General features: G+C 35.2%; 2 protein-coding genes across 4 annotated transcripts in view; both read right to left on the reverse strand.

Annotated features, from left to right (window-relative positions):
* CEP120 (centrosomal protein 120) overlaps window positions 1–21800 on the reverse strand; it is a 198614-nt gene that overhangs the window by 153744 nt on the left and 23070 nt on the right. For all 3 annotated transcript variants that reach the window (XM_044662080.1, XM_044662089.1, XM_044662073.1), the window contains exons 4-7: window positions 20553–20694; window positions 17807–17955; window positions 14902–15099; window positions 2905–3132 (exon numbers count right to left, since the gene is read on the reverse strand). In XM_044662080.1, coding sequence (XP_044518015.1) covers window positions 2905–3132; window positions 14902–15099; window positions 17807–17955; window positions 20553–20694 — 717 coding nt within the window. The remainder of the gene's footprint in view (window positions 1–2904; window positions 3133–14901; window positions 15100–17806; window positions 17956–20552; window positions 20695–21800) is intronic.
* On the reverse strand, window positions 7863–10513 carry LOC123235865 (proline-rich nuclear receptor coactivator 2-like). The gene has a single exon (XM_044662101.1). The coding sequence runs from the start codon at window positions 10144–10146 to the stop codon at window positions 9724–9726; it is 423 nt and encodes a 140-aa protein (XP_044518036.1). The 5' UTR covers window positions 10147–10513; the 3' UTR covers window positions 7863–9723.

Raw genomic sequence — 21800 nt, forward strand, 5'->3', positions numbered from 1 at the left:
TAGAGTGTCAAAGTATTCCTAGTGGGGAAGGCAAAATAATTTAGGAGAATAGTATAATCTAATTAAAGGAATGGATTAGGGGACCTCTGGGAAGGTTATCCTTGGCCATGAATGAATGGGTAATTACCTTGAAATGCTATCAAGTGGGAGAAAGGATGTTAAATTATACTTTTTTATTTCTTTTCCTCCTTTTTTCTGACTATTTCCCCAACCATCTTCTCCAGTTCTTATTTAACTTTTCTTGCTTTTACTAATCAGCCTGCAAAGGATCAACTGCTAGAAGATAGATACCAAAGCAGCCACCACATATCAATGTATTTAGGATGCTAGAATAGCTTATTTAGTGTCTATCCTGGCCAGTATCATAGTAAAATACTAACAGAGGACAGCTAGGTGACTCAGTGAATAGAAAACCAGGTCTGGAGAGTTAACCAAATCAAAGATTCATTTGAACTCCATGGGTACAAATCTGGCCCCAAACACTTCCTAGCTGCGATTCTGGACAAGTCATTTAACCCCAATTGCCTAATCCTTACTGCTCTTCTGTCTTAGAACCAATATTTAGCATCAAATCTAAGACAGAAGGGTAAGGGTAACACAAACAAAAACACTAACAGGGTCTTATTACAGGTTTGTGTCAAAGTAGATTCGATTTCTCATAATAATTCTAGGATTGCTCCCATATAGTTTCTAGAATTCATGGAATATATTTTCTTTTCTTTTCTTTTTTTTTTTTTAAACCTTACCTTCTGTCTTGGAGCCTCCAAGCCAGAAGAGTGGTAAGGGTTAGGCAATGGGGGTTAAGTGACTTGCCCAGGGTCACACAGCTGAGAAGTGGCTGAGGCCAGATTTGAACCTTGGACCTCCTGTCTCTAGGCCTGGCTCTTGTGTCATTTGAAATTGATGTAAGCCCTAGAAGACTACAACTCCCAGGACTCTCTCTGCTACAACTTCCCCTGACAACTCCCACTTCCTTTGTGGGAGGTGTCAGGGAAAAGTATAAAAGGGAAGGTTTGCCTCTCTCTGTCTCTCTGTCTGTCTCTGTCTCTCTGTCTCTGTCTTTCTCTCTCTCTCTCTCTCTCTCTCTCTCTCTCTCTCTCTCTCTCTCTCTCTCAAACTAGCTCTCTCTCTCGAACTAGCTCTCTCTCGAACTAGCTCTCTCTACCCTGAGCGCTCGCTAGCGCTCTGCTCTCCCCAGCCAGAGATTGAACCCTGCAGATCTCTCTCTTGGTGCCTTTCCCCCCTTCTATCTACCTCCTAGCTTTCCCTAGACCTTCCCTTTCCTAATCTAAAAAAAACCTACCTATTCAAACCCTAAAGTTGCTCTCTGATCATTCATTTGAGGCCTCTGGGCAATTCTGCCAGGGCTGGGGACTGCTAACTTCCTTTCCCTTCCTCTACCTTCCTCTCTCCTTTCTCCCATCCATCCTATCCTCCTCCCTTCATCCCTTCACTTTCACCTCACACTCTCAATCCACTGAGCTACCCAGCTGCTCCCAGTATATTTTCTCAACAGAAAGCTTTCCTTTCTGACAAAATCAGTGAAAAGGGAACCAATAAAGTATAACTTCACTAAAAATTCCTAGAGGGGAAAAAAAGAGTTGTCCCATCAAAATTGGTATCACCTTGAGTTAGGTCATGAGATCTTTCAGGAAGCCAAACAGAATATTATTTTAGAGGAAAAAACACAACCTGGGCCAATAACTTAGAATAACTTGGAAGGTAAAGTGTTTGATTGCCTTTATGCTATTAACCACGAACCAAGTGATCACATATTAATCCTTTAGATAAGTAACTACAATTATAAATTTTAGAGTTAGACCCTGTTAGTAAACTTCATTGTGTATAAGATGTCAATTATAATAATTATTAACCATAGTGTTAGAAAGGATGTAGTTTGGTATGTTAGCAACTAAATATATTAAGAGCTTCATTTGGAGGAATAAAAACTTTGGGTTTTTTGTGTAAAAACTGTGTAGTTATCTAGGGAAGATGAAACCCATGTGGAAGGAGCTGGGTTCACTGGGAATGGTGATTAAACAGATGATCTGATGAGATCATATGAAAACAACCTTGGCATGTCCGGCTATTGTTTAATCCTTTGAAGATTCATGCCAACTACAGACTCTCCAAAGTATTATGGCAAGAAAGGTTACTTTGACCTAAGTAGTATAAGTTCTGAAGGATTAATTAAATTTTCTTATCTTAACCTTATAGTGAACTTAGTACTTTGTATCAAATGTTCCAAACACCATTGTAAGTTTCTTACAATCCTATATACCTTCTACTATATTAACGACTTATTCTAATTAACTATCAAAAAAAAACCTATAAAACCTACTGTTGAACATCTAAAGGGGGTCTTTGCCACATGCTGAGCATGGTGAGACCTCCAGCTTTAATTTGCCAATTAAAGTTTGAATCTTTAGCTCAGAATTAGGGTCCAGAGATTTTTTATTTCTCACAGGCTCATGTCTGTGTTGTAAACTAGTTGGATTAGTTTAAATTTATATATACATATATAAAATAAAAATATTAAGCAAAATAATTGAAAGAATCAAATCAATAAGCATTTATCAGGCACCTACTATGTACTAGGCACTATGTAGGCATAAAAACAGAAAGAATGAAATGACATCTGCAAAACCTTATACTCTAATGAAGGAGACATCAATTATATATCTAAGTATAAAGAATAAATATAAAGAAAATAAATACAAAGACTACAAGACAGTTTGGGAAGGGAAAGAGGGAGAAATAAAGATTTCATGTATAAGGTGTGCTTGAGCAACACCCAGAAGGAAGAGAGGACTTCTATGAGATCAAGGTGAAGAAAAAGTCCATTTCAAGCATAGGGTGGGGAAGAAAAGTTATGAGAAGGGAGGAGAAAAAAGCTATACTTACCTGAGCATTTATGCCTTCTCTTTGTAAAGCCACGGATACTCCTACAGTAGGTGCCAACTCCATTGGAATAGGGGGAAGTTTTTGTTTGGCTCTGTTTGGTGGATCAAGATTAAAAGCACCTTCAACTGCCACAGGGCGCTGGCTGATGTCTGTACTTCCTTTCTTCAACAATCCAGTTAGTGGAATTTCTGTGCTTCCAAGTGATTGGTCTCCACAGCAGAGATGAATCTTTTAAGTAAGAAGAATTTTCTAAAATAAATCTTCAAAAATGCTTCTCCCCTAGACCTCCCACTTCTCACTAAAAATATATTAAGTTCAACATAAAAAATAAAAATATAGCATTACTCTGCTAAAGGGGGCCATATAATATACTCTGACAAGGCCATAGCTATGCAATACATATTAGCTAAATTTATTTCATTTTTTTTTTTAAACTCTTACCTTACGTCTTAGAATCAATATTGTGTATTGGTTCTAAGGCAGAAGAGTGGTATGGGCTAGGAAATGAGGTTAAGTGACTTGCCCAGGTTCACACAGCTAGGAAGTATCTGAGGCCAGATTTGAACCCAGGACCTCTCATCTCTGGGCCTGACTCTGAACCCACTGAGTCACCTAGCTGCCCCCATTAGCTAAATTTAAAGTGGTCTACATATGTGGTTTTGAAAAAGCTATCAGTCATACAACATTATTAAATTTAATTCATTATTTTATCTTTAATTTCTATGTTTTTTTAGAAAAAATTTTCTATCTACATTAAAAATCCAAGTCTCAGATACTGATTTATTAAATTGCTTTATTGGCAACATATAAACAATTGGACGTGATTTTCCTTAAAATATAATTTTAAAGAAAAGCTTTAAGAAAATAGAATAGTAAAATAAAATAAAAATGGCTAGAATAAAGAGGTCTTATTTAACTATCTTAAAGATAATCAATAGTGTGATAAAAAGAAGATTCCAAATATGTATGAAAAAAGGAGATCTAAATACTTTATTACTAGGAACACATGGGTTGAGGCGGACATTGTTGGGGATGTAGACTCGAAACGACCACACCAATGCAACTATCAATAATATGTAAACAAATCTTGATTGATGACACATGTTAAAACCAGTGGAAATGCGTGTTGGCTATGGAGGGGGAAGGCGGCGAGGTTGAAGGGGAGGTGAAGGGGAAATTAAAAACATGAATCATATAACCATGGAAAATTTTTCTAAAAAAATAAAATATTTAAATCTTAAGAAAAAAATACTTTATTCCTAGAAGAAAACCAAGAAATTATAATTGATATACTATATGAAAACAGATTATCAGTTATAAAAGTATTATTAACAAATGTTAAACAATTATATACTTGTGATACTTAAAATAAAATAAGCAACATTCCTCCAAGAAAAAATGAACAAAAAAATTCCAGATTATAAAAACAGATAGTTTCTGACAGGATTCTAATTCTAAATGTTACAAAACAATGCTGTATATAAACTGGGAAGAGGAAGAAAAGAAGAATCTTATTACATACTTAAATTTTTTTAAATGATTGCATTTGGTGTTTATACTGTATTTTGACATTACATTTGACACTTTAATATAGTTTAAATATTACCTCTTAATGTTCTCTAACTCTCCTTCTTATAATAGTATTCATCCCTTCCCCTTCCCATGCCCTCTTTGTGTGTAATAGAATATCCTATTTTTCTTATTCATTCAAATTTCTCTTGGTGTCCTCTACTATTCACCCCCCTCTCTCACCCCCATATCATCTTAGACCATTTAGTATTCCAATCTCTCCCTATGAATAATTCTTCTAATTACTATAATAGTGAATACTATAATAGTGAATAGAGTTCCTTAAAGATAATTGTACATAACATTTCTCCATATAGGAATACCAATAATTAGATCATATTGAAGCCCTTAAAAAGGCAAATTTAAAAAATACGAGTTTTCTTTCTTTCCCCTCTGTTTCTTATTTACCTTTTCATGTTTCTCTTGATTTTTGTGGTTGGATATCAAACTTTCCATTTAGTCCTGGTCTTTTCTGTGCAAATACTTGGAAATCTTCTCTCTTGTTGAATGCTCAAACTTTCCCCTGGAAGTATATAGTTAGTTTTGATGGGTAGGTGATCCTTGGTTGTAGACCTAGTTCTCTTGCCTTTCTGAATACCATATTCTAAGCCTTGCAGTCTTTTAGTGTGGAGGCTGCCAGATCTTGTGTGATCCTGTTTAGTTTTCCTTGATATCTGAATTGTCTCTTTCTGGCTTCTTGTAAAATTTTTTTTCTTTCCTGGGGGTTGTCTTTTCTGGGTCTAGTGCAGAGGGTGACTTATGGATTCTTTCAATGTCTATATTGCCCTCTTGTTGTAGAACCTTCAGGGCAATTTTGCTGAATAATTTCTTTTAGTATGGAGTCCAAATTTCTGCTTTTTCAGGAAGACCAATGATTCTCAGATTGTCTTTTCTAGACCTGTTTTCTTGATCAGTCACTTTCTCATTGAGATATTTCATGTTTCCTTCTATTTTTATCAGTCTTTTGACTTTGTTTTATTTGTTCTTGCTGTCTTGAGAGATCATTAGCTTCTAATTGCTCAATTCTAGCCTTTAGGGACTGGTTTTCCGCTATAATCTTTTGGTTTTCCTATTCAATCTGGTCATTTCTGGTCTTCAATTGACTTGCCTCACTTTCTAATTGTGAAATTCTGCCTTTTAAACTGTTATTTTCTTGCCAGATTTTGGTTTCCAATTTGTTTACCATTTCGTTTGATTTTGGGGCATCTTTTTCCAATTGGGAGTTTCTGTCTTCTAACCTGTTAATTTCCTTTTGAGCTATTTCCCACTTTTCTTGCCAAATCTCTTCCATCTTTCTCATCATCTCAGATTCGAACTCTTCAATAGCTTGTGGCCAGTTTTCATTATTTTGGGAAGGTTTGGATATGATTACTTGTTTGTTCTCCTCTGCTGTTTGACCTTTTGTCTGGATTTTATCTGTGTAACAGTTGTCGAGTGTTACAGATTTCTTCTTGATGATCTTTCTCTTTTGGGGTTCTTGTCTCTGGCTTGCCATTGTTAGCCCTACGCCCTCTCAGCTTTATCCTCACACTCAGGGTCTGTCTGAGCTCTTTAGGCTCCCGAGGTCTCAGGTCTAGTTGTTCTCAAGGTCAAGCCTCCTGGTGGTCACCTTGCTTGTTCCTCTGCCCGAGGCTCCTTTAACAGTCTCAGGCGCTGCTTCCACAGTCATGCACCCCTCTGTACTGGGTCCCCACTCAAGGTCCGCGCCTGTGCTCAGGATCTATGTCTGGGCTTTCGTCCGTGCCCGCACTCGTTGCCTGTGCTCAGGGACTGTGTTCAAAGTCTGTGTGCGTTCTTTAGCCTCTTGGGGTCTTAAGTCTTCCTGCTCTCAGGAGCAGGCTCTGGTGACCCCAGGTAGCTGCCAAGGACTTAATGCATGCCCCAAACTTGCTCTAACTCTTGTGCGCTGGCTTTGGCACTGTAGGCGGTGGGGGGTGGGGGAGGGGGTTATGGCATGGAAATGCCCCAATTCCACGTACCTCCAATGCTGTTCCCTGTTCTGGGGTCCCTTCGTTCCTCTGGATATGTTTTTATGTCTTCTTGAGGAATCCCTATATGTTTCTGTTAGGAGAGGTTAAGCTGCTGCTTTTTACTCTGCTGCCATCTTAACCAGGAAGTCTCTGTTATCTCTCTCATTTTGTTTTAAGCATAAATAATTGTTGCACTTTGTCAAAGACTTTTTTCTGCATCTATCAAGATAATCAGGTGGTTTTGTATGATTTTAATATCATTAAGTTTCTTTTACTAATATTGAAACATCCTTGCATTCTTAGAATAAATTCAACATGGTTATCTATGACTAATGGTTTATTTGATAAACCACTATAATCTATGACAGGATTTTATTTAAAATTAATGATACTTGTCTATAGTTCTCCTTCTATGCTTTACCATTCCCAGGTTTAGATATTAGAACTATATTTTTTTTTTCAGGTAAAGTGTAAGATAATGTTGGCCATGGAGTCAGGAAGACTTGAATTCAAATCTTTTTTTAGACACTAACTAGCGGTTTGTGACCCTGGATAAGTCATTTAATTGCTATCTGCCTCAGTTTACTCAACTAGAAAATGAGGATCATAAAATCACCTTCCTTACAAGATTGTTGTGAGGATCAAATAAGAGAACACATGTAAAGGGCTTAGCAGAATAACTGGTACATATCAGTGCTTAATAAATGCTTGTTTCATCTCCCTTTTCCCCTTCAATATTTGAGAACAATTTATGTGGTATGAGTACTAATTGTTCCTTAAGTCTGATTGAATTTTCCAGTTGAATTCTTTAGGATCTGCCCTTTCTCATCCCTACAATTCTCCCCCCCTTTCAGTAGTTTTTTAAAAGCTATTTCTATTTCCTTTTCTGACATTGAGTTATTTAAGATCTTTATTTGGTCTTCTGTCAGGTTGAGCATTTTAGATTTTTTTTAAGTAATCAATTTTTTTGTGTACTTGGTTTCATTTACATATAATTATGCATAATAGATTCAGATTATTCTTTTTATTTCTTCCGGTTTTGTTGTAAATTCACAACAAAAGTTTGTTCATTTGCTACTTTGTTAATTTGATATCTTTCCCTCTTCTTTTTAATCAAATTAGTTAAAGGTAATAAAATCAGTCTATCAGTCTCAAAGAATAAGCTTTTTAATTTTTGGTTTTTAGTTTCCAAATTTCTCCTATAATTTTAATGTATTTTTATTTTTTTTTTTTTTTTTTTTTTTTTTTTTAGGGGAGAAATCATTTTATTTTCAGCTTTGTTTCCAATTAACATACGTATATGAGTACTTCACAAAAGTTGATTAAACACCAAATGCATTTGGACACCTGTTCTTAAAGTATTTCTCCTTGGAGAAAAAGCAAAATGTGGACAATATACCAATCAGTTTTTTAATAAAAATTAATAAACATTTGGGAGAGCTTTTTTTTTTTTGGTGAACATTTTTCTAGACAAGTTACTGTTTAAAAATCAATTTTTTTCCCTTTCTTACCCATTCTTGGGTTAGTTGTTTTTTTAATCAGTGCTCATGTTGTTCCTGACTGCATAATCTTACAAAATAACACATCTGCGTAGTAAAAAAAAAAAAAACAAACAAAACAGAAAATTTGATGTAACCCATTTCTCAGGAGTGTTCCACTGGCTTTATGGAAAAAAACAAAATGTCTATCATTTTCTAATTGGTCTTTAGTTCAAAACATTGATAGGTAAAGGCCAAAGGGAGTACCTTATTTTCTGTCTGTGAAGGGACCCTTTGGTAAAAGATTGTCATTCAATCAAAATTGCCTTCTTGTTGACCTTTTTTTTTTTTGGTTTTGTTTTGTTTTTAGAAAAAATAATTAGGCCTGTTTTAATAGTATTCTTATTCAAACATTCATTTATGTGTTCAAAATAAGAGCACTCTGTGTCTTAGCAGCTTTAGAAGTTCTGGTTTCTTCCTAATAGCTCTAAGTTGGTCTCTTGCAAGAGTTTCCAGCTGAATCAAAACATGTAGCAGTAGCAACTTAATGCAAGGACACTGCTTTCTTTTTAAAAATATATCTTGATCCTTCTAAAACCAGACCATGTCTTCATTCAGTCCAAGGTCTGCCTTATATTGAGCAATTCTGTATTAAAAATACTTTTTGAAGAAAAGGCCAGCAAAAATGTACATATGCTACAAATTTTACACTTATTTACATGGCTTTCTCTTTCCTACATTATTTACAACTTTACTATCCTACTTCAGTCTCCTATCTGAAGTCAGAGCAATTCTGCCAGTGCCTTGATGCAATGTGGCCAAATACTGAATATTAAGATTTTAATATCTTTAAGAAGCTTTTTGGTACATTCTCCTGACACAAAAAATACTTTTGTCTGTCTATATGTGTGTGTATCCTAAGGGGATTAGTTCCTGATCATATAGCAATTGAGAATTGAAGTATTCATAGAAAATTAAGCATTCAAATGCCAGTAACCCATAAGGGATGAGGCAGGTAATAAGGCAAAAAGTTCTCTGCCCTACCCAGTCTCAACCTTCCCTGTATAATGTCATCAACCACAAGTCCCTTTGATTTCAGGACCACCTTACTGACTGGCATTCCCTTCCTTGATTCATTGCCAAGGATACCTATCACACATTTATCCATCTATCCCTGAAAGTTCACATTGGATTTGGCAGTTCAATGCTATTGTGGTTTCTATTCCCATCCCATCACATGTGGCTGGTGCTCAACTTTATCTTTTATCTACCCCAGCCACAATGAAATATAAATGACTTTGCTCATTTTCCAGAAATCACAAATCTGCTACTGCCTCACATTAAATGTTCCATTGCTCTAGTATGGTTTTTTGCCTAGAAACATGATTTATAATACATATTTTTCCCTAATTAAGAAAAGCCCGTGAATCTATACAAAAACCCTGATTTACAATTTAAACTATGATTTCAAGTTCAAAAACTTGGAGAGCTGCTATTCAAGTTTTGGAGAGCTGCTATTCAATTGAGATTGACATCCAGTCCAAGAATTGACACGATTTCAAACTGCCTTGTAATGGCCGTCATAACTGGTCACAAGGCTCACGGAGGAATGAAAAACGTACGCACACATGAAACTTGACATCAAGTACTGCCCAATATCGTCAGTCAGCTGCTGTACAGAGATAAGATAGCATTTTCCCCAACCAAGAAATTTTTATGTTTAGGAACCCAGGCTTGATTTGCTCTTCTTAAACCATCTGAAGCCCTAAACACTTCGACATCAGCACGCCGGTTATCTCCCATCACAGCTGGACTTTAAGTAAAGTTTTCAGTTGAAAGGTCATCATTTCTTTATCAGAAGGAGTCAAGGATACTGGAACCCAGTGACTGGGAGGTTTTGGCAGAACACTCGGTGATGGGGGTTCACTAAATTTTGCTCCAGCGTAGTTCTGATTAGTTTGGGATTTCAAAAATAAATTGGAACTTGCTAAGCTGGAATTCCAATTTTGATTATTTGGAAAATGCCCATTCTTCCCCCCATTTTGTACAGCCTGCCATGCAGCTGCAGATGAATTATAGACGTGTCCTCTTTCTTTCTTTTTGTGAACAATCTTCATCTGGGAATTCTGATCCTTGTTCTTTTGCCTATTAAGTTGCTGCTGTTGATTCTTACTAACATTTCTAGATTGGGAAACTGGAATGTTGAATCTCTCCCCACCACCCATCTTCAGCTTCTATGTCACCTTTCAGTCTGCTTTGCAGACTGTAAGATTTCCACCACTTGTCTTCTTCCCTGCTGCCAGGCCCAAGATAATAAGTATTGTTTTCGGCCAGATCCGTTTCTTTGTCTGAGTATGGAAGTTTTCATGGGCTGATCTACTGAGTTCAACATCAGAGTCTCCTGGGCACCCAGGTTGGGAGAAGTCCCAGAGTCTCCGAGCTCCGGGAGACAGCGACGACGACGACGGTCCCTCCTCGAGAAGCGGCGAGCGGGTGCGTGGGCCACACCGGACCGGACCGAACTAGCCAAGGCGCGAAAACTGGCTGGCTGCACCCACCACCCCCAACACTGCAGCCTTCTTTAACCTCCACTTTCCGCCACCCAAGACAAAATGCTGTATTTTTATTTTTATTTTAGGTTGTGTGATTTATAAAACTCTAATTTTTTAAAACATATTTTGACTTCATTAATTTTTTTTAAACACACACACACACACACACACGAGGGGAGGATATGATTTTCCCCCATAGGCCTATTTTGACTACATCCCAGAAATTTTGTTATGTTGTTCCTATAATTTGTCCTCTATTACATTTTAATTACTATTTTTATTTTTAAATTTAAATAAAAATCACTACTTTTATTACATTTTAATCTATGAAAGTTAATATTTATTATATCCTTTTTTAAAAAACCATTTGTTAGCAATGACTCTGTGCCCTAAATGTATGGTAAATTTATGTAAAAATTTTGTGTGGTACTAAAAATATTCTTTAGCTATCTCATTTGGAAAACACAATAGTAATTTTAATTCTAGTTTCTTCAGCCAATTTGTTCAGTTCTATATTTCCCTTTTATCATTATTAGACTTATCCAAAATTGAGACAAGAGCATTGAAATCTCCTACTATTATTATATTACTTTCTATGTATTCTTGTGGTTAAGTTAATGTTTCCTTTATAATTTTAGATGCTGAGGCATTTGGAGAATATAATTTTTTTTTTAATCTCTACCCTCTAACTTAGAATCAATACTGTATATTGGTTTCAAAGCAGAAGAGGAATAAGGGCTAGGCAATAAGGATTAATGAGGGTTGTTTTTAAATGTATTTCTTGTAAACAACAGATTGTAGGATTTTGTTTTCTCATCCAATCAGCCTTTCTTTTTATTAGATTCATTAATCAATTAACATTTAAAGTTATACGTTAGGTTTATTATTTTCTTCCATTAGTTTCTATTGTTTTTTTTCTCCTTCCTCTATAAAAACAGCATTAAGGGGGCAGCTGGGTAGCTCAGTGGATTGAGAGCCAGGCCTAGAGACGGGAGGTCCTAGGTTCAAATCCGGCCTCAGACACTTCCCAGCTGTGTGACCCTGGGCAAGTCACTTGACCCCCATTGCCTACCCTTACCACTCTTCTGCCTTGGAGCCAATACACAGTATTGACTCTAAGACGGAAGGTAAGGGTTTTAAAAAAGAAAACAAAAAAAAAAAAACAGCATTATATGATTCTTTCTTCTGAATAATTTCTAATTATTATTTTATAATTGTTGCCCCCTGGTTCCTTTCCAAAATGGTCTCTGTTGTCACTGTGTGTGTGTGTGTGTGTGTGTGTGTGTGTGTGTGTGTGTGTGTGTGTCTTTTAATAATTTGTTTACCCTTATTTTATATCTGTAGTCTGTAGTGTTTTAGAAACATATACATTTCTTTAGTTATGGATTTTGTTTTAGGAATATTTAGAATGCCTTTTTTAAAAATCCATCTTTTTCCATTAATGATTTAGGTTCAAGATTGTAGCATACGTCACTTTATGTTATTCCTTTGAAATAAATTATTAAATTCTCTCCTAAAGTTTCTGGTAGGTACAAAAAAGTCTCGTTTTATTTGACTCTCCTTTCCTTTATTTTTGAAAATCTTTTTCCTTTATTATCTGTCAATGAAATTTTTTAATCTGGCCACTAAAAAAGATAATCCAATTAAGCAACTTAAATCAGTTTATATTCATTGTTTTATACCTTTTTAGAAATATACCCTCTGCATGTAATCCTATTACTCAGTATTTTATTGATAAATTGTAACAATAGACTTATTATTACAATTTCTAATTGTTGACTGAATAAGTGTGTATGAGAATCAGTAATCAATAATCATGTTCTAAGTAAAATAACAGGGAGAAATCCTTGAAGTGCCTTGCAAAATATCTTTGCCATGGCAAGTTAAGCCTATGCCTTCAGCATCCTGGAACATGTCAAGATTTAAGACATCTCAGTTGGCTTTTAAGCTACATAGCGACTTTGGCTATTACCATATATAAAACAGAGATGATGTAACTGGTCTCAACATAAAAAAAAAAAAAAAATACCTGATCTTCTTAAAAAAGGAAACATTCTAAAAGACAAAAAACTCTGGTTGCCCCTTTTGAGAAGAAACATTCAGCTGACCCCCTGCCCCCTTTTCTGGAAGGGAGTTGGTGTAAGCTGATTCTTTTACATAGACTATATATATTTTTTAACTTGTGTTTTTCTGGGAGCCCTGTAATCCTTAAATTTTCTCTATACATCCTTTCTTCAATTGCATGGCTGGAAGTCATGCTTTCTTTTAATGCTATTGTTTTTTATTCTTTTGTTCTGCATTGTCCATTAGTTCTGTGTACTGGCATTCTCAATTATTCTCTCTTTGGTTTCTTTGGTGAGACTTGCCACTAGGGATGCAAGTTTTTGTATGCTGCGAATTATCTCTGTGCCATACAAGTCATAAATTCTCTTTTCAAAATTCTTCTCTTTTAAACAATATGCCATAATGCTATACTCTTCCTGATCCATAGAGCCTTCTATTTCACTAGATGTTTATTTATTTTCCTTTGTCTTGCAATAAGATAGATATCCAAACAGCTGTAATTGCATAGATTCCTGAATTTCACAGATCTGGAGACCTGGAAATCACCAGAATCTGGAGACCATTTCCCCTTATGTTACTAATTATCTTCTATATTGGTTTATCTGCTTATGCTCAAGATCTCTAGGTTTTTATTCCTTTTTATCTTTTGCAATTTTAGTCTTTTTTTCTTCATTTTCTCTGACTGTTCACTTTCCAACTCCTTCTCCTTTGATGGTAGGTTCCCAGGGAGAAAGATCTCAAAGATGTGTTAGCCTCCCTCCACACTGGGCAATTCATAGTTCACCAGCCTAGGTCTCTATTCCAAGTGGCTTCTTGGGAAACAAAAATGGCCCCAACTGGATACCAGGCTTTTAGTTTCAGTAGAGTGCCACATAGCTACATACACGTGTGCTGCCCTAGTTTCTCTAATCCCTTGTTCTCTGGCAGAGTTCTATTATGGTACAAAGTACTACACTTCTCCATTGCTATAAGTAGCTTCAGCAAATTTCTGCCATTTAGATCTAATTGGCACTGGGAACAGGTAGTGGGGGTGTGATGTCAGGGTGTAGAGTTAAATTCTCTTGCAAGCTCACAAGCTCTGTTGTCATAGCAGTGTGGGCAGTAGGGAGAGTATACTGAATGAGTACTTTAGGTTAATTAGGGATTAGTCTTCTTTGTTGCTAGTTCAAGTTTCTACCTTGTTTGGGTTCTTAAGAATCCCTATGATAGAGACAGATGCAATTGCTTAGATTATAATAGCACATAATTCCTATTTTGAAGATGTTTGACTGATTGTGAGGATTAAAGAAAATACTTATTTATCTTGCAGGGCATATGATTCACAAGACTTTTCTCATTCCCTTCTAATCACAACTTACATTATGCCTTGTATTCCTTAAACTATTTGATATCTGAGACTATGTCTCATACTTTTCTATAATCTTCATTACATGTATATAGTGCCATGCACAGAAAAGATATGCAATAAAAACCTTTGGAGTGAATTAAAATGCTGATAGGTCAGTGAGAATAAATTTATAAAAACATAACCTATAGGTTCTATTACCACTCAGTTTCTTTGTTATAAAAAGGATAATAATTTATTTGCAACTAAATCAACAAATGCTCTAAAAAAGATGTAATAGGCAAAATAAAATGGTAGCAAAAAAAGTAACTGCAACTAATGCAAGGGAAAGAGGACCATGAAATTCTAAAGCAAGCTTTGTCTTTTTTTATTTCTTTAATCATTTCCAAAACTTAAGTTTTCCCCAATAATAGCTTTAAGAGGACAAAGGACAAAAATAAAAAGAATAGGATAATTCTTATTGAGATAAGACCATCTGGCTTAATTCTGAAGACCAAATCAAAGTAGCCCTCTATTCTTTACAAAACAAAAACAATTACCATCAAGTGCTACAAAATACTAACACAGCCTTGGATAAAGAGTACTGAAAACAGCCACTGCCTCATGCTTTAAACTAATGGTTATTAGATATGCGATATGTCCTCACCCCTTCTATAGTTCAAACAGAGTTTTATAAACTGAATAATAAATTTGATGGCACAACAAAAAGAATATGGGAGGGCAGCTGGGTAGCTCAGTGGAGTGAGAGTCAGGCCTAGAGACAGGAGGTCCTAGGTTCAAACCCGGCCTCAGCCACTTCCCAGCTGTGTGACCCTGGGCAGGTCACTTGACCCCCATTGCCCACCCTTACTACTCCTTCCTCCTATGAGACAATACACCGAAAGTACAAGGGTTTAAAAAAAAAAAAAAAAGAATATGGGAGTCACTGGAAGACTGTGGAATTAAAACGGTAGAAAAATGAAGATTTAAGGAATTCTATATGTTATATATGCTTTATGAGATAAAGATAAAATATTTACCTGTAGTTTAGAATGAAAAGAGAGATAAATACGAAGTACTTCAATACTGCTGCGTATTCGAACAGATGCTCTCTCTGGCTCAAAATCTGGGTTTATCAAGTCACTGAATGGTTCATTTGTAACATCATTTCCCAATAGAGAATAATAAAAGAAAAACTCCGGTTGTCTCTCTGGAAGTTTCATTGTACATGGAATTAACTATAAATTAATGAAAAAAGAAAAGCAAATTAATATCTAATTCCAATCTTTTTTGTTACTGAAAATTATAATAACCCCTAAAGTATAATTCCTAATCACCTTCAAATTTTTAACATAAATATCTTTCAAATATTTGATCAGGAAAACACACAAGTCTCCATCATCCCACCATTAGCAAAAGCACAAAAAAAAATTTAAAGCCTATAGTCTTAATTTAAAAAAAAATCATCTCTGGAATTATGCCCAGAGAATTATAAAACTGTGTATGCCCTTGGACCCAGTAATAGCATTGTTGGATCTGTTTCCCAGAGTGATCAGGAGAAAAGGAAAGAACCTCTATTCTCAAAAATACTTATAGCAGCTCCCTTTGTGATGGCAAAGACCTGGAAATTAAGAGGATGCTCATCAATTGGAGAATAGCTGAGCAAGTTTTAGCGTACAATTGTGATAGAATGCTACTGTGCTATAAGAAATGACGAGCAGGTTGATTTTTTTAAATGTGAAGATCTACATAAAATTATGAAAAGCAAAATGAGATTATATAGTTATACAATTAATATTTGAAGAATTAACTTGTGAAAGTCCACCTCCAGAGAATGAACTAACAAACACGAAAAACATAGTTTATATTTACATATTATTTTTCTAGAGAGGAGAATGGAAGGAGGGAAATATTTGGGAATTTTTATGTAATCAACAAACAAATTAATTAAATTCTTAAAAAAAAAAATAAATACTCAAATCAAATATAAAATAATGGTTCAAATCCAGGTGGTTGGAGGAAACATAACCAATTTTTTAAATCTTAGGGAAGAATAAGAATTGCTAACAGTTGCGAATTCAACTTTCCACTGTCCCTTAAAATTATTTTCTTATACTATGGAAGACAGTTTTCAAGATGTTAACTTATTTGCCACAGTATATCCTAAGAAAATGATGGAATTCCTGTCCTACATCGTTTTAAAGTACAACTATATCCTTAAATCCAAGATTTTTAAGAGATAATATAGATAAGAAGCAGTATAGTTCAAGAGCACTAACCTAAATTAGGAACCTTAAGTTTGAAGCCTAGAGCTAATACTTATCGATATAAGCATGGGCAAATCATTTAATTGCTCTCTAAAAAATGGATGTACATTATTGGTGTGAAGAAAGCACTTTATGAATCTTAAAGCAACATGAGAATGAGTTGTAAAAGTTGGATAAAATTATTAAAAGACAATAAAACACAAATTCTGGCAGAACATAGAACAGTAGCAGAGGAATCCTATTATTATTATACAAGTACTCTATATCAAAGATCTAAAAATAGCACCAGACCAAATGATCACAAAATTCAAAGAGAAACACAGTGCCTTCACTCAACCCAGAATTGTGGATGTGCCTGTGCATAGTTAAATGCACACACAAGTGCCCACCTGAAAACTCAACACAATAAGAAAAAGGCTTGGCCAGAAATGACAAATCAATTTGCTAACTTAACTAGGGCTAAGGAATCAAAGAAAGACAAAAAAAATTGTCCCTACTCTTGAGTACGTAGTCTAATGGGGAAGATGGACATGCAAACAACTATATACAATTAAGATATATAAAGGATAAAATAAGCCTGAGGCTGACACCAGAAGCAGGAAGACTAGAGGGACTCCTTTTTGGGGGATGGTGAGGGTAGGAATGGACATTACTACTGTTCATTTCCCTCTCACTCCCTAATCTGGACCCTTCATTAAAAAAAAAAAAAAAAAAAAAAAAAAGCAAATAACCTTCGGACAGTAGCAAATAAGCATAGAAATTCATGTATTATTACCCATATCTAGAAAGGTTTATCTTAATCACTCCACACATTTACTCTCTTGTCAGAGAATGGGTAGCATCCTTTATCACTGAACCTCGGGAATCACGAGTCACTCTCTATGTTGATCCTTGATGGATTTTCTAAATTTGTTTTTCTTCCCAATGTTAAAGTTATTATCATTATTTATTGTATCATTTGTTCTGTCTAAAAGTCTTCCCAGGTTTCTCTGACTGCATCACTTTTCTCATTTCTTAAAATAAATTCTATACATTCATGTACCATAATTTTTGCAACGATTCCCTAATCAATAAGTATCCTCTTTGTTTTCTATAACAAAAAGAACTAAGATCAATGATATATGTAGATATAGATACGAAATAGCTATAGATCTATAGATATACAACCTATCTATACAATAGAACTACAGATCTGTAGTTATCTTACTGCTTAATATGTTTTATTGTATTAATAATATAATTATATATTACTATAATGTTACATGTTCCTGTATAATCATATATTTATAGAATTATAGCAATGTAATTATATATTTTGTATATTTTACAATGCTGTCTTTATAAAAAAAAAAAAGCTTTGTGATAGAAAATGAAAAAATTTCAAAGGTAATCTTGTATTAACAATCCAAGTTTGTGTATGTGTATTTTTTTTAATCCTTACCTTCCTTCTGTTTTAGAGTAAATGTCTAAGTATGGGTTCTAATGCAGAAGAGTGGTAAGGGCTAGGCAACTGGGATTAAGCGACTTGTCCATAGTTAGAAAGTGTCTGGTGCCAGATGTGAAGCTAGAATTTTCCATCTCTAAGCCTGGCTCTCTAACCACTGAGTCACCTAGCTGCATCTATGTTTTCAAATAATTTACAAAAGGGTCCCTAATTACATATAGCAAAAAGTCTTACCTGCTCCAACTGTGTAGCAAATGCTATAGTCACTGACATAACAAAGAAGTCTTTGCAATATTCTGCTGGTCCAATCTGATGGTAGCCTTCTTCTTCATTCAAGACTGCTATAATTTTCTTGGGATCAATTCCAGATAATCCAGCAGGCACTTTACATGGAGAAAATAATTAATTTAATTCTATTATAGCACTGCTGAAAGATTTCATTTTTTCAAAATTTTATAGTATTATGACTATATTTTAAATGTTTATCAATTTCTCCTCCCCTAACACCAAGCACCCTTATTTAAAGGACAAATCACCTTTTCTTGCTGTTATCAAACCACTTTATTATGAAGAAATATAGGTTTTCTCACAGTTCAGCAACTGTGGATGATGCACACTTTAAAAATGGGTTGCTTTCTTTCCCTACCAACCTATCTAGGAGAAAGTCAGTCACTATTAAGTATGCTGAGATTTCTCATGGGAAGAAGCCAGGTTCTTAATGGGAGTTTGTGTACCCAGAATGACAAAAGCAGTACATATCCTTCAAGACCCAATTCAAATATTCCTCATTAAATCTTCCTTGATTCCTTTAATCAGAAGTGTACTCTCCCTTTCACCTCCCATAACTTTTGTTTATGCCTCTCTTGTGAAACATTTTACCCACTGTATTTGAATTATTTTGTTTAAATGCCTCAATTGCCTGATTATACCAAAAGTTCTTTAAAGGCTAATGCCAGTCACTTTTATGTAAAAGAAAAGACTTAAGTCATAGTTAAATACTCACAGAAAATATTGAAAAATATTTGTTAAAATGAATAAAATATTGAACTGCTCTAAAAAATTGAGTAATAATTTCTAAATCTTGACAATAACTTGGTTTCCAACATACACGTAGGTTATATTCCAAACATTCTAAAAGCTGTTATTTTTTTCATAGATACAATTTCACACTCCAAAGCAGGATATAAAAAGTCTATTTAAATTGTAATATACTTGAAGTGTAGTGACAAAAGTTGTATTTCCATTATGATTAGAACAATGTTTCTACAGGGAGCATGGCAAAATGAATAAAGAAGCAGACTCAAAGTCAGGAAGTTCTAATGGTTACTGGCAATGTGACCCCTAGGCACATCATTTAACCACTCAATGCTCTAGGCAATTCTTTAACGCTATAGGCTGTAAAGAAAGTGCAGACCCATACTGGTAGTGTAATATTTTCAAACACCACAGGTATGATTCCACATAGGAACTAGATTCAGGCATGTTGGTACCCTTTCCAATGATGCACAGGTCAGTCATATTTTCCTACCCTGTCTGACTCTTGTCCATTTCCTCTCAGAAGTATGCCACAGGGAGACCACCCAATGTGCTGGGGTTTTCCTCTATTTCAAGAGGATAACTATGGAGGAGCACAAAGACTGACCATGAAGTTATTCTTGCCAGGCAACCAAATGCCTCCCCTTCTTCTTTTTCATTCACTGGTACCATCTTTTATTCCACTTCTTGATAATTCTCTATCTTTAATGTGTTTCAGCCTATCTTGCACGTGTCATACAACTTTTTCATTGCCTTCTGGAAGAAACTCATTTTCTTTTCTCCTGAAACTATAATTTTTTTGTGGAAAAAAAAAGTAATCCTGTTTAAACCAATTAATATGCTTAAAAGAGTGGTATGAAAAGGTACATGATCTGGTCTGACTTATAAGGACCATAGAAATACAGTTGGAAGGGTCCTCAGAGGCCATGTAGCCCCATCTCTTCATTTTACAAACAAGGAAATTGAAGCCGAGAAGGTAAAATAATTTGCACACACAATCAGAGACAGTATCAAAACACAGTTCCTCAGGCTCTAAAGACAGGGCTCACAAAGTCAGTCACTCTCAACTCTTCACTTTCTACCCTACTATATAATATCTAATCATTTGCCTAGTCTTATCAATTTCTACCTCAAGTTCTTTCATACTCATCTTCCTCTCTCTACTACTCCCAGAATGACCACCTTACTCCAAGCCTTCATCACCTTTCACTTGACTATTATAAAACTAACCTCTCTGAAGCCAGTTTGGCCTTTTATCAAATATCCCTCCGAGGAGCTTCTAAAACCATGTCATTGAAGTTTCAGTGGCTCCTCACTGCTTTTAAAAATATAATACATATATTCCTCTAAATAGCACTTAGAACATTTTTATACTAGTCTATCTTTTCAAGCTGTTTCCAAATTATTTCCCTTCACATATACTGTGTTGCAGATAAACTCAATCAAAAAGCATATATTAATCATACCTATTATGTGACTGCTGATCACTAAATAACAATTTACCCATATATCTGTGTGTCTTTGCACGTATTCTTCTGCAAGCTTTGAATTTTCTGCCTATTCATCTCTATCTCTTCAAAACCCTAGTTATCTTTAAGGCTCAGCTCAAGAAGAATCTTCTTTTAAAGGCCTTAACCAACTGAAAGTGATCCCCCAAGGAAAGTCACTTAATATTTACTTGTATATATCCTATATGCTGTATCTGCCCAGTATACAGGCTCCTTGAAGGCAGGGAATATCTCACATTAACAACAGTTAATACTTGTTGGTTTAAGAGAGCTGAGATGCAAGCTCGAAGATGTTAGCAGGTGGCATAATGATTACTTCATACAGCACTAAAAATAATCTACTAATCAGTATCAAATTTCTTCCCCCACCCCCCACCCCCCCAGCTACCCACATAGGCCATAAATGCAAATTCTCAGAATAAACCATTAGTACAAACCTTTTCCTTCTCTAGGCGGTGCCTCCTTTGCTTTAAAACTATCCACTGGTGCCTTTGTATCTGTTTCCAGAGCAATGCTTATTTGTATCTCAGATTTGAATTTTGTATATTTATTACTCAGTAATGCATACCATTTTGGTGCCTAGAGAAAACCAAATAAACATAATATACAATAGTGAGTAAACAAAAGCAACATTAGCATTGTTTTCCCCTAAAAATGCTATAATTTTCACCTACTTTCCTTGTATAAAATTAATCATGCTTAGAAAATCATCAATTAACTTCCTCATCAATGTAAATATTCCAAACATTTACTTTGTTTCTTTTCCCATTTTTCAAACTGTTTATCAGGATGCTTTTTCTTTCTCAAGCTCTCTTCTCTCTTGGAATTCTAGAATCGAGTGTAGCAGAAACAAGTTCAGGACTTTCCTCTTCTCTCTCCATCTTCCCCACTTCTAAGAGCAAAAAATTGCATGAAAAAACGCATGGCAAGTGATATATGGATAAACAAGGGAGAGTGAGAAGGAAATTTTCTGGATTTTCCATTTTAACTGATTTCTTCTGGATGTTTCCATTTCTGAGAGCAGATCAGAGATTAAACACAGTCCTGAGAACAGACATCTCTAGCTTCAAGGAATACCTCAAGGTTTAAGCCTTTGAATTTGAGGACTCCTAAAATCAGATGGGTTGAGTTCTAGAGTAAGGCACTGGCCTCCTAGAGAGCAATTTCATTAACAGTTTGCAATTTAGAGAATGAAGGAAGTTTTCACCAAAGGTTATCATTATAACTGAAGAACTAACACCACACCATGAGAGGCTATGTGATCCGGACCTTGTCAGCCAACTATAAAATTACTGTAAACTGTTCAAAAGTGCATGCATAAAAAAAAATGAGATTTATTCAGAAGTCCCATAAATTGATTTTTACCTTCAGGGGGCCAGGGAAGCTAATGAATTTAATGGACTATAAATGTTTTGCTTTGGTTTTCTCTGAGTGCTTAAAAGTCTCATTTTCTGTGAGGTATAATACACACACACATATTTATGTATAGTATATACATTTACAAAAAATTATTGGTATAGCTTTCATAAAAGTATTACTGTAATGCTCCATTTTGACATGGAGTCACTAAAAGCAAGGTTCTTAAAAGTTAAACCAGAGAAATACAAGCTTTGACAGATTCTATCGTACAGGAAAGGCTTGATGCCAAATATATTTTTTCCACTAATTATAGTAGTCAATTATAG

This window comes from Gracilinanus agilis, chromosome 1 (genome assembly GCF_016433145.1).
Source record: "Gracilinanus agilis isolate LMUSP501 chromosome 1, AgileGrace, whole genome shotgun sequence".
In the NCBI taxonomy this organism is placed as follows: domain Eukaryota; kingdom Metazoa; phylum Chordata; class Mammalia; order Didelphimorphia; family Didelphidae; genus Gracilinanus; species Gracilinanus agilis.

Bases quoted from the DNA above. Each gene is read 5' to 3' on its own strand.
- LOC123235865 (XM_044662101.1), bottom strand. From the start codon at position 10,146: ATGGGTGGTGGGGAGAGATTCAACATTCCAGTTTCCCAATCTAGAAAT.